Source organism: Leptodactylus fuscus, chromosome 1 (genome assembly GCF_031893055.1).
Source record: "Leptodactylus fuscus isolate aLepFus1 chromosome 1, aLepFus1.hap2, whole genome shotgun sequence".
Lineage (NCBI taxonomy): Eukaryota > Metazoa > Chordata > Amphibia > Anura > Leptodactylidae > Leptodactylus > Leptodactylus fuscus.
Window position 1 is genome coordinate 264,528,404 of NC_134265.1, and position 17,269 is coordinate 264,545,672.

Sequence of the window (17,269 nt, forward strand, 5' to 3'; positions counted from 1 at the left end):
AAAAAGAATGTAAGACACTGTCTTACTTTCGGGGAAACACGGTAGTGGTGGCTCCAGGAAAATGCTGCTAATCTATTCCTGGAAGTAGAAGAAAATCAGAACTGGTCCCCCTCTATCCACAGGTCCCATAATTGCATATTCTGCTTCTAGGAAATGTTAGGTGACAAAGATGTCTTTTTTGTAAACTTTGCAGAGATGAGTTGTGGCTGGAAGAAATTACCAAGACTGTCTGGTCTGACAGGAAGACAGAGCAACTGAAAGACTCCCATGAGACCTCACCTGTAATCTGTACTGTAATGACTTTTACTGAGTGCAGTGTAAAATGGTTCATGTTCAGTTAATAGATCAGGCGTAACTATAATCACTGAATTCTCAGGCATTATTAAATGACCTGGGAATCTACCATGTGAATCATAAAAACGGTCACAAAAAAGGCACATTATGTACCCACATTACCACAGATATGGGCATGAGGCTGTGCTAAAATAGAAAGAGCAGCCTCATATTCTTGTGATGCACAGATAACTACCCCCCCCTTATGAAAGTGTTAAAACTTTGCATCCCAGTCCTGCTGAATAGTATATACATGGGGCACTGGAGTCTATAATGATAATGATCTACTGCCAGCATCATTTCCTTATCACCTCACTGATAATGTGGTATTTCAATCTAAGGCTGCATTCACACTGAGTAACGCTGGTGTTTTTTGTGCTTATTTTTGCACATAGCGCCGCGTTAACGCCATGTATACGGCGCGTTTGCGCCGGTCAATGCCACCGCAAAATAGCGCGATGCAAACGCGGCGTATATGCGGCGTTAACGCGGCGCTATGTGCAAAAATAAGCACAAAAAACGCCAGCGTTACTCAGTGTGAATGCAGCCTAAGACATTCAGGGCATCTACAGGATATACTGCAAATGTCTGGTAGACACCTGTAGGACTGTACGGTCTCCAAACTATGGGTATCTGATCCATGCCCAACCTAGTGACACAGCCACAGTATTCAGGCAGATAATGAATGGATAAGATATGCTGTTATGGTTGAGATGTAAGAGCAAATTATAGCAAAAGCAGAAACTGGTTGATAACAGCAAGTAGAGGAACAAAAACCAGCACTGTGAGATAGAGATAGACCCCTAAATGTCATCACCAGCGCCAACTGCGAGGCCAGATGGGCTTTGCTAAATTTGGATGTCTGAATTATCATAACCAGAAAAAGGAGAATAATCATTCAGGCAAAGTGTCAAAACCAGGAGAAATCATCAGAGGCAGAATCAGGAGACAAAACAAATATGTAATAGAAAGCCAAGGGTCAAATACGAACTAGTACATGAATTTCAGAATCAGAAGGCAAACGAGCCAAGGGTCAGAAAAACTATCCAATTAACACCATCAGGTTCAGTGCCAAACTAGCAAACTAAATTAGTAAGCAACCTGGGTCAGGAGGGTAGGGTCTTAAGACCGTTATATATATAAGACCCTTATATATCTTCAGCTGCTTATTGGACAAGCCCAGGGGACCCCTTAAAATGCAGAAGCTTCCCAGGTTGACGAGGTAACCTTAAAAGTATAGCAACTGAATTGAAATTCTTGATACATGAACTGTGGGGGCAACCTGGGAGGGACATGACAATGTGGAGACAACCTCAGGGAGACATGGAACTGTTGGTGGAATCTGAAGGGGACTTGATGGTGTGGTGGGGACAAGATACTGTGGGGGCAACCAGGAGGATGGAAGGGACATGAATCTGGAGGAGTACAACATGAAAATGTGGGGGCAAAGGAGCCACACAGTGGCTCAGTGGTTAGCACTGCAGCCTTGCAGCGCTGGAGTCCTGGTGTTCAAATCCCGCAAAAAAACATCTGTAAGGAGTTTGTATGCTGGCCTCGTGTTTGTGTGGATTTCCATCCCATATTCCAAAAAGACATACTGATAGGGAAAAATGGACATTGTGAGCTGTATGTGGGGCTCACAATCTGCATAAAAAGAAAATGTGGGGGCAACCTAGAAGGGGACATTAGAGGGGCACTAAATTGTATAGGGCTACTATGGAGGCATTATACTGTGTGAGAGCCACTAAGGGGCATTATACTATGTGGGGGCCATTTAGTGGGCAATATAATTTGTGCACATCAAGTATTTCTAAGTGGTAGTGATGGGGGGCCAACTTATGAAACCTTTGCACAGGGCCCACCAATGTGTTAGAACGGCCCTGAGTATAGCAGTTATGCCTAGCACATCCTCATTTTGCATAAGTACATTCCCAGTGGTATAAAAGGTTATGCTAAGTGTATCACAATGAGAATGTCACAATCCTGGTGAGAATAAAGTACCAGATACTGTTAAAAGAGAAGTACCAGCTATCTGGGTGAAAATGACAGCCCAAGCAGAAACTGAATGATAACAGTGAGCAGAAGAACAAGCTATTTAAAACCAGCACAGCACTGCGAGATAGAGACAGTCCCCCAAACGTCTTCACCAGCGCCAGCCGCAAGGCCAGATGGACTTTGCTGAATTTGGGTGTCTGAATTATCACCACCAGAAACTGTACAGGAAATAAATGCTCCACTAACTGAAACCAAACCAGAACCCGCAATAAACTTACAGGGCTGATCAGAAAAACAAGAAGAATCTGTAAGGATTGGAGTCAGGGTCAGGCAGTGCAAAGTGACACAGCTGGAAAGCAACACTGTGCAACCTGCTCTGCTTCAGAAGAAAGGAAATTAAAACGAAAAAATAAATGGCAAGATTCCCGAAATGTTCGGAATCTGTCTGGTTTACCGTCAAAACGGTCAGGCAAGAGCATTTTAGGATCCTGACGGGTATTCAATATAGGAAGAACTGGCGTTTGAATAGAAGAACCTGCAGCGGCTGATGCTGGATCAGGCAAAGCAGCCAGACGCTGTGAGACTTGGTTAATTAACCCAGCCATGCCCTGCACCTGCCTTGACAGTTCGTCCAGTCGGTCAGTTACGGAGTGTTCGGCATCCATACTAAACCGCCGGGCGGTCTGCCTAGGGTACGGGCCAGCCATTATGTAAGGATTGGAGTCAGGGTCAGGCAGTGCAAAGTGACACAGCTGGAAAGCAACACTGTGCAACTAATGACAAAAGGGGTCGTAGGCCCTGCAGCTATAACTATGCTGTAATATCTGAGATGAGGCAGACCAATGCACTTCCTAATTAAAGTGCGCCAACCACGACTCCTTACGCTTCTATCCCGGCAGCTAGGATAAGGGAAGAGGAGGCCCTGAAAGTCCTAGGGACTGGAGTCACGGGGTCACACCTAAACAGAAAGCACAGTGTAACTGCAATGCAAAACAAAAGACTAAACAGCATGGAACCAGGGAGGACCACAAGTCCCAGCAAGACACAGAAGAGAAGGCGAGGTCAGACGAGCAAGAGGTCAAGCCAGGAGATATAATAAAGGTACCGAATCAAAAGACAAGGGATAGTCAAAAATACAAGCCGGGTATATAACCAAGGAACAGACCGAATACAAACAGACAGGGGAAACAGACTGAGCAGGGGGACTAGGAAACCCAAAGTGAATGGCTGGCAAGGATCCATGCCTGGGTGGGGTTTAAATAGCAGCAGAGAACACACCTTTATGGCTAATGACATGGAGACTGAGAGCAAAGAAAAGATTAACCCTTAATGACCTAAGCACACCCAATAGAACTCCTAACACGTCTCCCAGGGAGACGCCGCGCAGCAAGGAGACCGCGGCGACTCCGTATCCTGACAGAATCATTCAGGCAAAGTGTCAAAACCAGGAGAAGTTGTCAGAGACAGAATCAGGAGACAAATCCGATATCTGTTAGAAAGCCAAGGGTCAAATACGAACTAGTACATGAATTTCAGAATCAGAAGGCAAACGAGCCAAGGGTCAGAAAAACTATTCAATTAACACCATCAGGTTCAGTGCCAAACTAGAAAACTAAATTAGTAAGCAACCTGGGTCAGGAGGGTAGGGTCTTAAGACCGTTATATATATATATAAGACCCTTATATATCTTCAGCTGCTTATTGGACAAGCCCAGGGGACCCCTTAAAATGCAGAAGCTTCCCAGGTTGACGAGGTAACCTTAAAAGTATAGCAACTGAATTGAAATTCTTGATACATGAACTGTGGGGGCAACCTGGGAGGGACATGACAATGTGGAGACAACCTCAGGGAGACATGGAACTGTTGGTGGAATCTGAAGGGGACTTGATGGTGTGGTGGGGACAAGATACTGTGGGGGCAACCAGGAGGATGGAAGGGACATGAATCTGGAGGAGTACAACATGAAAATGTGGGGGCAAAGGAGCCACACAGTGGCTCAGTGGTTAGCACTGCAGCCTTGCAGCGCTGGAGTCCTGGTATTCAAATCCCGCAAAAAACCATCTGTAAGAAGTTTGTATGTTCGCCTCGTGTTTGTGTGGATTTCCATCCCATATTCCAAAAAGACATACTGATAGGGAAAAATGGACATTGTGAGCTGTATGTGGGGCTCACAATCTGCATAAAAAGAAAATGTGGGGGCAACCTAGAAGGGGACATTAGAGGGGCACTAAATTGTATAGGGCTACTATGGAGGCATTATACTGTGTGAGAGCCACTAAGGGGCATTATACTATGTGGGGGCCATTTAGTGGGCAATATAATTTGTGCACATCAAGTATTTCTAAGTGGTAGTGATGGGGGGCCAACTTATGAAACCTTTGCACAGGGCCCACCAATGTGTTAGAACGGCCCTGAGTATAGCAGTTATGCCTAGCACATCCTCATTTTGCATAAGTACATTCCCAGTGGTATAAAAGGTTATGCTAAGTGCATCACAAGGAGAATGTCACAATCCTGGTGAGAATAAAGTACCAGATACTGTTAAAATTGAAGTACCAGCTATCTGTGTGAAAATTACAGCCCAAGCAGAAACTGAATGATAACAGTGAGCAGAAGAACAAGCTATTTAAAACCAGCACAGCACTGCGAGATAGAGACAGTCCCCCAAACGTCTTCACCAGCGCCAGCCGCAAGGCCAGATGGACTTTGCTGAATTTGGGTGTCTGAATTATCACCACCAGAAACTGTACAGGAAATAAATGCTCCACTAACTGAAACCAAACCAGAACCCCCAATAAACTTACAGGGCTGATCAGAAAAACAAGAAGAATCATTCAGGCAAAGTGTCAAAACCAGGAGAAGTTGTCAGAGACAGAATCAGGAGACAAATCCGATATCTATTAGAAAGCCAAGGGTCAAATATGAACTGGTACATCAATGGCAGAATCAGCAGGGAAACGAACAACCAGAAAACCAGCCTTGGCTTATAAAAGCAATCCAATTTATAAAATCAGATTCAGTGCCAAACTCTAAAACGAAATTAGCAGGCAACCTGGGTCGGGAGGGAGGGGTCTTATATATGCCTCCTCTGCTGCTAATTGGACAAGCCCAGGGAACCTCTGGAACTGCACAAGCTTCCCAGGTTTACTAGGTATCCTTAACAGGTATAGCAGATGAATTGAGACTCCTGATACACATGTAAGGGTGTGATGTAGTAAACAGTCAGTAACTAACTTTGGTCAATAGGTGGCAGCCAATTGATAAATGCCCATAGGGAATTAAGGCAAATTAATTATTGTGAATGTAAATATTGTTCTAGGATGCAAAGTCTGATTAGAGGTAATTACTGGGACATTTTGGACTCCTACAAGCATGGCAGTGTGCTGGGATTGCAGTTTTGATGCCTTGCAATGGAGATAGGCAATTGCATCATCTCTTACCAGGAAACAGGAAGTGAGGGCTGTGTGAAGAAGGGTCCTGGCTGCAGCAGGAGGAGATGTGCTGAGGGGAGTGGAGACCTGAACTGTGCTGGATGGAGATCTGACATGCTGGATGGCAGCCTGTGCTGAATGGAAGAACTGCCATTCTGGCTGTGGACTGAGTCTGGAGACACAGTGTTTGTGGTGCTACTTTTGGGACTGAGTCTGGAAACCTCTGAAGCTCAGAAAATAAAGGAGACTATATGAAAGAAAGGCCTCAAGGATTTGTAAGTACAGCTTGGCCGCGTCCATGTTTTCCACATGGTGATATATAAGGGACTCTTACACTGACACCTTATCATCTGAGAAATTGGCCTGTCTGTTAAAGAGGACCTTTCACCATATCTGGGCACATGCAGTGTTATATACTGCTGGAAAGCTGACAGTGCGCTGAGTTCAGCGCACTGTCAGCTTTCCCGATCTGTGCCCGGTGTGAAGAGCTTACGGTCCGGTACTGTAGCTCTTCTATGGTCAGAAGGGCGTTTCTGACCATTAGCCAGAGACGTCCTTCTGCCTCGCGGCGCCTATCACGCTGTGCTGTGGAGCGGGGAGGAACGCCCCCTCCCTCTGCTCACACAGCTCGTCCATAGACGACTATTAGCAGCAGAGGAAGGGGTATTCCTCCCCGCTCCACAGCACAGCGTGATAGGCGCCGCGAGGCAGAAGGACGTCTCTGGCTAATGGTCAGAAACGCCCTTCTGACCATAGAAGAGCTACGGTACCGGACCGTAAGCTCTTCACACCGGGCACAGATCGGGAAAGCCGACAGTGCGCTGAATTCAGCGCACTGTCAGCTTTCCGGCGGTATATAACACTGCATGTGCCCAGATATGGTGAAAGGTCCTCTTTAAGTGGAGAGCTGGAGCATAGGATATAACTGTACCTTTAAGTGAAGACGCCATTTCCCTGTGGATTACAAATAGTATTGCGCAATACTTAGGGTGCACCCCAACGAGGGACCGATCCAGGAGAACCGTGTTCTTAAAGGACTTGTATCTGTTACTTGTTAAGTAACTGTGGGAACTAGGAGTATAGTATTAGGTTGCTGCAATATTCTGTTCCATACCAGTTGGTATTTCTTTTCTGTTTATACCTTGTTGCATATTTTCCCAGATCTCTATTCTGTGACTTATTCAGTAAACTTTGTCCTGGAAATTAAAACACTGTGTGTGTCTGTGTGGCATCATGTACCTACTGAACCTGTGGGCCCAGCCCTTGGTCCTCTTTCACATACAGTTCCGTGACTTTTTCCATTCATCTATATGGGAATACAGAAACAGCTCAGCAAGTGTGTTTGAAACACAATGATGCTCCATCTTACAAATATTTCAGCTTTACAGGCTAAACACTGTATAGTATGTAGTTGACACACTCTGTATAGGCCATTTGTATGACATAGAGAACAATAATCAGATTCACTATAGGAGTTATGCCTAGCACATCCTCATTTTGCATAAGTACATTCCCAGTGGTATAAAAGGTTATGCTAAGTGCATCACAAGGAGAATGTCACAAACCTGGTGAGAATAAAGTACCAGATACTGTTAAAATTGAAGTACCAGCTATCTGTGTGCAAATTACAGCCCAAGCAGAAACTGAATGATAACAGTGAGCAGAAGAACAAGCTATTTAAAACCAGCACAGCACTACGAGATAGAGACAGACCCCCAAACGTCTTCACCAGCGCCAGCCGCAAGGCCAGATGGGCTTTGCTGAATTTGGGTGTCTGAATTATCACCACCAGAAACTGTGCAGGAAATAAATGCTCCACTAAGTGAAACCAAACCACAATCTGCAATAAACTTACAGGGCTGATCAGAAAAATGAGAAGAATCATTCAGGCAAAGTGTCAAAACCAGGAGAAGTTGTCAGAGACAGAATCAGGAGACAAATCTGATATCTATTAGAAAGCCAAGGATCAAATATGAACTGGTACATCAATGGCAGAATCAGCAAGCAAACGAACAACCAGAAAACCAGCCTTGGCTTAGAAAAGCAATCCAATTTATAAAATCAGATTCAGTGCCAAACTATAAAACGAAATTAGCAGGCAACCTGGGTCAGGAGGGAGGGGTCTTATATATGCCTCCTCAGCTGCTAATTGGACAAGCCCAGGGAACCTCTGGAACTGTACAAGCTTCAAAGGGTTAACCAGGTAACCTTAAAAGGTACAGCAGATAAATTGAGATTCCTGATACTTGCAGTTCCGTGACTTTTTCCATTCATCTATATGGAAATACAGAAACAGCTCAGCAAGTGTGTTTGAAACGCAATAATGCTCCATCTTACAAATAGTTCAGCTTTATGGGCTAAACACTGTATAGTATGTAATCGACATACTCTGTATAGGATGCCATTTGTATGACAGAGAACAATTATGAGATTCAGTATAGGAGTTATGCCTAACACATCCTCATATTGCATAAGTACATTCCCAGTGGTATATAAAGTTATGCTAAGTGCATCACAAGGAGAATGTCACAAACCTGGTGAGAATAAAGTACCATATACTATTGAAAGAGAAGTACCAGCTATCTGTGTGAAAATTACAGCGCCCAAGCAGAAACTGCTTAATAACAGCAAGCAGAAGAACAAAAACCAGCACAGAAATGCAAGAGAGATAGACCCCCAAATGTCATCACCAGCGCCAACTGTGAAGCCAAATGGACTTTGCTGAATTTGGATGTCTGAATTATTACAACCAGTAAAAGGAGAATAATCATTTTGGCAAAGTGTCAAAACCAGGCCAAATCGTCAGAGGCAGAATCAGGAGACAAAACAAATATGTAATAGAAAGCCAAGAGTCAAATCTGAAATAGTATGTCAATTTTAGAATCAGAAGGCAAACTAAGGGCCAGTTCACACGGAGTTTACGGCCGCGCATTCTGGCATGTATACACGTGTCAGAATGTGAGCGCTCAAAACAGATTCCATTCATTTCAATGGGTCGTTACGCACATTATACACCCGTAACGACCCATTGAAATGAATGAGATCTGTTTTGAGCGCTCACATTCTGAAACGTGTATGTGTGCCAGAATGCACGCCCGTAAACTCCGTGTGAACTGGCCCTCATAACCAGAAACTGAGCCGAGAGTCAGAAAAGCAATCCATTTCACACTATCAGATTCAACGCCAAACTAGAGTACTAAATTAGCAAGCAACCTGGGTCAGGAGGGAAGGGTCTTATATATATATCCTAAGCTGCTAAGTGGACAAGCCCAGGGAACCCCTGAAACTGCAAAAGCTTCCCAGGTTGACAAGATTAAATTTATAAGTATAGCAACGGAATTGAGGGGACATGATACTGTGGGGACAAACTGTGAGTTTGGGGGAAACACGGAACACATGATACTGTGGGATCAACCAGAATAGGTGAGGGGGGACAGGAGTCTGTGGGTTATCCTGGTTTGACAGCGACTGCAAGACTCTACGCCGTTCTCTAAGGGCAGTCTCCAACCAGAAACACAGAGACCCCAACAACAGAGAGGCGAGGGAAGCCTACAACAATCTATGCAAGCAATACAAAGGCACCCTCAGAGAGAAGAAACAGATGTACCTCTCCCACAAAATAGAGCAACTAGAGGACTCCCTCCAGGACAGCTCATTCTGGGAGACCTGGCACCATATGGGCACAAACTCCCTCCACATCCAAAACGTCAACATCTGGCTCAACTACTTCAGAGGTCTCTACAAAAACATCCCTGAAGAAGACCTAACCCCAGAACAGCAACATATAACCACCAAACTGAGGGACATGGAGAAAGTCATCAAAGACTTCCAGAACCCTCTGGACTCACCAATCACCATAAAAGACATACAGGAAAGAATTGCCCTGCTGAAAGGCAAAAAGGCCAGCGGCCCTGACGGCATCCTACTAGAGATGATCAAATACAGCCCTCCAGCAATATACGCGGCACTGGCAAAACCATTCACCCTCGTCCTCAACACCGGACACTTCCCCCAAGACTGGAACAAAGGCCTCATAACCCCCATCTATAAGAATGGAGACCAATATGACCCCAACAACTACAGAGGGATCTGTGTCAGCAGCACGCTGGGGAAACTGTTCAACAGCATCATCAATAACAGAATCCTCACCTTCCTCACACAACGCGGGGTCCTCAGCAACAGCCAAGCAGAGTTCATGCCAAACCACCGCACCACAGACCATATCTACACCCTGCACAACCTCATCAAGACCCACGTCTGTTATGTCAGTCCAAGTAGCTGCAACGGGGCTAAGGAATAGCAGTAGGGAATCTCGCCCTGCACTACTCCCACTAGCTATCCCGGTCCCTGCCTCACGGGTGTGGGTCGGCTGTACTCAGGCTAAGCCTGACCCCGACAGCTCCTCTCTCACTGATACCGTAGGCCTAGAGGGAAGTGGGAGAAGGAATGCCCTATAAGATCTCTAGGGACTGGAGACTAAAGGGGGTCACCCCTAACGAACAAGTGAAGCTGCTACTGACAGGGACTGACAAGGGTGTGCGCTGACTAACAACACAAGCAGCACACAGGAAACATGTGGGAAAGGATTCCCCCAAACCAATATGGGAAGGAACCTTACACTGGGAAACAAACACAGGGAAACTGAGTAGAAATCAAAGGATAAGGCAATTCACTCACACAGTCAATTATACACAGAGGGAGGATTGGTGAACACAGAAGGGAAAACACACAAACCAACTCGTTCACCCAAACCTCCCAAAAACCAAACACGGAACTTCCTCTATCCAAGATAACCACCTACTCCTCCTGCTAAGGCCTAGCTCTGTAAAAGCGACACTCAGCACAGAACCATGGGAGGCATGGGTTTAAATACAGAGTAGAGACCACTCCTCCAAGGTGCAAATGGGAGGACAGACTAATCAACCAGGAAATAAAGCTGCCTACCAGCAGTGCGTGCGTGCAAGTCAGAAGGTGTGCACCAATACCCACGACAGGACAACCCCGCAGCGCCAGGATGCCACCCCAGACACTGCGCAGCCAAAAACTCCCCAGGTAAGAAAAATAGAAAGTAATGAACTTAAATACTCCTAACACACGTCCACAACAACAGAAGAGGCAAGATATTCGCTTGCTTTGTGGACTTTAAGAAGGTGTTTGATTCAGTATGGCACCCAGGCCTGCTCCTGAAACTCCTAGAGAGTGGAATAGGAGGAAGAACATATGACGTCATCAAGAGCTCCTACACCGGAAACCAGTGCAGTGTGAAGGTGAATGGGAAAAGGACAGCATACTTCCAACAGGCCCGAGGCATCAGACAAGGCTGTAGCCTGAGCCCAACGCTCTTCAACATCTACATCAATGAACTGGCTACAGCCCTGGAGGCCTCACCAACCTCAGGCCTCACCCTGAACGACCATAAAGTGAAGTTCCTGCTATACGCCGACGACCTTCTACTCCTGTCCCCCACCGAAAGACCTCCAAGAAAGCCTGTCAGTGCTGGAAAAATTCAGCACCACATGGGCCCTACCAATCAACCACAAGAAGACCAAAGTCATGGTATTTAAGAAGAAGGGCCATAACAAAGCCCCAACCCCAAAATTCACACTGAACAGCTCCACACTGTAGAAAACCAACAGCTACAACTACCTGGGGCTGGAGCTCAGCCAATCAGGAATCTTCAAAGCAGCAATAGAAACCCTGAAAGGGAAAGCCTGCAGAACCTTCTACACCATCAGAAGACAACTGTACCACCTCAAACCATCAGTGAGGGTCTGGCTGAAGATATTTGACGCAGTCATCGCTCCGATCCTTCCCTATGGCAGTGAGGTTTGGGGCCCAGCCACCTACCCAGACCAATCAAAATGAGATTCCAGCCCAACAGAGACCTTCCATCTGGAGTTCTGCAAGTACCTCCTCAATGTCCACCGCAGCACCTCCAAATGTGGGATGCCGGGCAGAGCTAGGCAGACTCCCCCTATGGCTCACCATACAGAAGAGGGCGCTATCATTCTGGACACACATACAGGGCAGCAGCCCTGGCTCTTACCACCACCAAGCCTGGCTGAGCCTCAGAGCCCTGAGCAAACCTGATACCCCCCAACCAAGCATCAGCCATCTGCCAAGCCAAAACCCCCAACATGCCCTGAACAAGGCTCAAATAAAAGGAGTCATTGAGAGAGACACAGAGAGCGGTACATCGAGGAATGGAGAAGCGCAATAAATAACTCCAAGAAACTCACTGTGTACCAGTCACTGCAAAGGGACTACACCATGGCCACCTACCTGGAGAGAATACGCAACCCCAAACACAGACAGACACTGAGCCGGTACAGACTGGACGCCCACAACCTGGAGATGGAGACGGGGGCGACACAGGCAGACATACAAGCCACGGGAGAACAGACTGTGCCAGCACTGTGACCAGGAGGCTCTAGAAGACGAAGCCCATTTCCTGCTACACTGCACCAAATACCCAGCTGTGAGGGTCGTCTAGTACCAAAGACTCTCTTCCCACATCCCAGACTTCACATCTGCAGATGAGAAGAGGAAACTCTACATACTACTGGAAGAAGAAGAGGCCACTGTGGAGATCGCTGCCCAATACGAGTCCAGCTGTCACCAAACAAGAGGAAGATTAGACCCCACGGACTGTTAGAACCCAAATCACCCACCTTACCCCCCCCCCCCATACTCTCCCCCTCAACTCCAGCTCCCCACACACACTTTACTAGCTTTGGCAATGCCAAATATCTATTCGGACGTGCCAATAAAGCCTGTTTGATTTGATATGATTTGACCTGGAGGAGTACAACATGAAAATGTGGGGGAAACCTGGAAGTCACATTATGAGGGGCATTATATTGTATAGAGCCACTATGGAGGTATGATACTGTGTGAGAGTATCACATTATACTATGTGGGGGCCATATAATTTGTGCACGTCAAGTATTTCTAAGTGGTGGTGATGGGGGGCAAACTTATGAAACCTTTGCACAGAGCCCACCAATGTACTAAAAAGGCCCTGAGTATAGCAGTTATGCCTAACACATCCTCATTTTGCATAAATACATTCCTACTGGTATATAAGGTTATGCTAAGTGCATCACAAGGAGAATGTCACAATCCTGGTGAGAATAAAGTACCAGATACTGTTAAAAGAGAAGTACCAGCTATCTGTGTGAAAATTACAGCCCAAGCAGAAACTGAATGATAACAGTGAGCAGAAGAACAAGCTATTTAAAACCAGCACAGCACTGCGAGATAGAGACAGACCCCCAAACGTCTTCACCAGCGCCAGCCGCAAGGCCAGATGGGCTTTGCTGAATTTGGGCGTCCGAATTATCACCACCAGAAACTGTACAGGAAATAAATGCTCCACTAACTGAAACCAAACCAGAACCCGCAATAATCTTACAGGGCTGATCAGAAAAACAAGAAGAATCAGTCAGGCAAAGTATCAAAACCAGGAGAGGTTGTCAGAGACAGAATCAGGAGACAAATCCGATATCTAATAGAAAGCCAAGGGTCAAATATGAACTGGTACATCAATGGCAGAATTAGCAGGGAAATGAATAACCAGAAAATAAGCAGAGGGTCAGAAAAGCCATTCAATTTACACAATCAGGTTCAGAGCTAAACTAGTGAACTAAATTAGCAGGCAACCTGGGTCAGAAGGGAGGGTTCTTAAATATCCCTCCTCAACTACTAACTGGACAAGCCCAGGGATCCTCTGAAACTGCAGAAACTTCCTAGGTTGACCAGATAACCTTAAAGGTTTAGAACCTGAATTAAAAATTCTGACATATGCATTATACACCCGTAATGACCCATTGAAATGAATGGGATCTGTTTTGAGCGCTCACATTCTGACACGTGTATACATGCCAGAATGCACGCCCGTGAACTCCATGTGAACTGGCCCTCATAACCAGAAATTGAGCCGAGAGTCAGAAAAGCAATCCATTTCACACTATCAGATTCAACGCCAAACTAGAGTACTAAATTAGCAAGTAACCTGGGTCAGGAGGGAAGGGTCTTATATATATATATCCTAAGCTGCTAACTGGACAAGCCCAGGGAACCCCTGAAACTGCAAAAGCTTCCCAGGTTGGCAAGGTTAAATTTAAAAGTATAGCAATGGAATTGGGAGGACATGATAATGTGGGGGCAAACTGTGAGTTTGGGGGAGCACATGATACTGTGGGGTCAACCAGGAGGATAGGTAAGGGGGGACAGGAGTCTGTGGGTTAACCTGGAGGAGTACAACATGAACATGTGGGGGAAACCTGGAAGTGGACATTATGAGGAGCATTATATTGTGTAGGGCCACTATGGAGGTATTATACTGTGTGAGAGCCACTAAGGGGCATTATACTATGTGGGGGCCATTTAGGGGGCAATATAATTTGTGCACGTCAAGTATTTCTAAGTGGTGGTGATGGGGGGCCAACTTATGAAACCTTTGCACAGGGCCCACCAATGTACTAAAAAGGCCCTGAATATAGCAGTTATGCCTAACACATCCTCATTTTGCATAAATACATTCCTACTGGTATATAAAGTTATGCTAAGTGCATCAAAAGGAGAATGTCACAATCCTGGTGAGAATAAAGTACCAAATACTGTTAAAAGAGAAGTACCAGCTATCTGTGTGAAAATTACAGCCCAAGCAGAAACTGAATGATAACAGTGAGCAGAAGAACAAGCTATTTAAAACCAGCACAGCACTGCGAGATAGAGACAGACCCCCAAACGTCTTCACCAGCGCCAGCCGCAAGGCCAGATGGGCTTTGCTGAATTTGGGTGTCCGAATTATCACCACCAGAAACTGTACAGGAAATAAATGCTCCACTAACTGAAACCAAATCAGAACCCGCAATAAACTTACAGGGCTGATCAGAAAAACAAGAAGAATCAGTCAGGCAAAGTATCAAAACCAGGAGAGGTTGTCAGAGACAGAATCAGGAGACAAATCCAATATCTAATAGAAAGCCAAAGGTCAAATATGAACTGGTACATCAATGGCAGAATCAGCAGGGAAACGAATAACCAGAAAATAAGCAGAGGGTCAGAAAAGTCATTCAATTTACACAATCAGGTTCAGAGCTAAACTAGTGAACTAAATTAGCAGGCAACCTGGGTAAAAAGGGAGGGTTCTTATATGTCCCTCCTCAACTACTAAATGGACAAGCCCAGGGATCCTCTGAAACTGCAGAAGCTTCCTAGGTTCACCAGATAACCTTAAAGGTTTAGAACCTGAATTAAGAATTCTGACATATGAATTAAGGGACCCCTGATCTCTAATGAAAAAAAAAAAATCCGGCCTCCTGCCACCCCTAAATAGCCGGCCATCTCACACCTTATTTCCCCATCATTCATGTCAGTACTGTCATGGACATGAGGAAATACAATTGCTAATAAATATAAAATAATCACAGACGTACTAAGATGTCATTCAATTAAAAAAAATATTCAGTTATCATAGTCCTATTTATTTCCCCTGGCCCCATTAAAGCACCATCAGCTGCTGCTATCATAAGTCTGGGGAAAACTATTGACTAGTAAACAAATTGAATTCTTTATGATATGCTGAATATTGCACATGTCTACGATTCTATTAAATGCAGATGTTCTTTCACTTATACTTTTTGCCAGGTTCTCTGTTGTTCTGCTGGCCGATGTGTCCTCAGGGGTTCCATGGCGTCCTTTGGTGTCTCTGTTCTTGCAGGGATCCTTGCAGGGGTACAGGAGGTCAGCTTGCTCTAGAGGCTAAAGAGCTGGTGTCTGAGTGGGCTTACAAGTTGGAAAATGAAAAACCACTGAACATGGCCTGGTCCTCATCAGATAACTGGGAATTTCTGGCCTCTGCTGCTTCCATGGTGTAAAGATTGAACTTTATAGGAGGCTGACAAGATTTATTTGGCTGCAAGAAAACAAAATAAAATGATTATGATTAAAAACAAAGAGATTTTACATCTTAAATCATGTATGGAAAACCCACAGGAACAATTTTTACAGAGAGGAATCTGCATTTTCTCTCAACTGAAGGCTATGAGACTGATGGAGCCTGCTGGAATGGGGCTTAGTTATGGTGGGTGAAGAATCAGGTGTTCAATGAAAGTAGTGTGAAAAAGACATAAATGTCTTAGGTACAAATTACTGTACGAGGCTTTGATCTCTTGAATATCTGACCCTGTTTGCTGCTTTCTTTCAAATGACTAGTATGTTATATTAAAGAGATTCAATCATTAAAATACAATTTTTTTGTCCCTAACGCTGGGTTCACACCAGCGCTCGATTTCCGTTTTCAGGTTTCTGTCTTCTGCAGACAGAAGATGGAAACCTGACAGACCGTGTCCGGCTGTGAGCGCCAGTGAGCGTTTTGTGCTCTCTGCGGCGAAATGTTTTGTTTTTTTTAACTGGACACAAAGTTTCGCCGCGGAGAGCACAAAAGACTCACCAGCGCTCACGGCTGGACAGTTTTAAAATCCATTTAAATTAATGGGTTTGAAAAATGACTGCAGGTTTCCATCTCCTGCCCAGTTTCGGGCAGGAAACGGAAACCTGCATAACAGAGACCCGAGGGCGCAGATGTGAAAGAGCCCTAACCGGGATTTCTCATGAACGGCGGCGTGGGGAAGACATCTAAAGGTAGGTGAAGAATAGCCTTTCTTAAGGCTATTCCTACATGTTAGGGACAAAAAAAATAGAATTTTAATGATTGAATCCCTTTAATCTTTTAACTTTATTAAGCTCCAATGCTGCAGTAACTCTTTGCACCTGCCTTATTTCATAAAGCAAATACATATACGGTCATGAAGAGACATACTTCCATCATACCTTAGTCTACCCTGCCATTTTCAATATGAGAACAAAATCAGAAAAAAAAAGCAGGATGAAGCTAACTACTGAAAAACATTTGTGTGACCAAAATTACTGATCAGGGCCTGGTACAAACTGAGTTCATTTACTTACTACAGGGATGTGTGGTGGGGGCATCCTAAGGGCTTCCACTTCGACCCAGTTAATATGCTGGAAGAACTGGTGCTTTCGGATGTTTCCATTGACTCCTAAGCGCTTTGATGGATCTAACTGGAGGAGCTGAAATAAGAAATAGATATATGTAAATTACTACATACAACTGGAAAACACAATAATATAACCATTAAAGACAATAAAATCACATCAATCACTGTTGTCCTGAAATACACACTAAGGCCAGGGCCCCACAGGTCAGAAACGCCGCAGGAAAAATCATGGCGTTCTACAGTAACTGCAAAGTGGATAGGATTCTTGCCAATCCCATGCCCACTTTGCTGTAAAAACCACGGCACAGACATGACGTGATTTCCAAAACTGAAGCCGGTGGCTTCCCTGTAGATATAATTGTAGCAGAAAGTCCACAGAGGAAAACTCTGCGAACTTTCTTTTTAAAGCGCTGTGGGAAGAACTGCAATTTTTCCCGAAGTGCTTGTGTGACAGAAAAGTGATGTAAAAGTGATGTAAAAGC

The 17,269-nt window shown here is 45.1% G+C and overlaps 1 protein-coding gene across 1 annotated transcript in view; it reads right to left on the reverse strand.

Moving 5' to 3' along the window:
• LOC142189634 (complement factor I-like) overlaps window positions 1–16,594 on the reverse strand; it is a 57,869-nt gene extending 41,275 nt beyond the window's left edge. The window contains exons 1-2 of the mRNA XM_075262236.1: window positions 16,589–16,594; window positions 15,558–15,682 (exon numbers count right to left, since the gene is read on the reverse strand). Coding sequence (XP_075118337.1) covers window positions 15,558–15,682; window positions 16,589–16,594 — 131 coding nt within the window. The remainder of the gene's footprint in view (window positions 1–15,557; window positions 15,683–16,588) is intronic.
• Window positions 16,595–17,269: the final 675 nt, after the last annotated feature.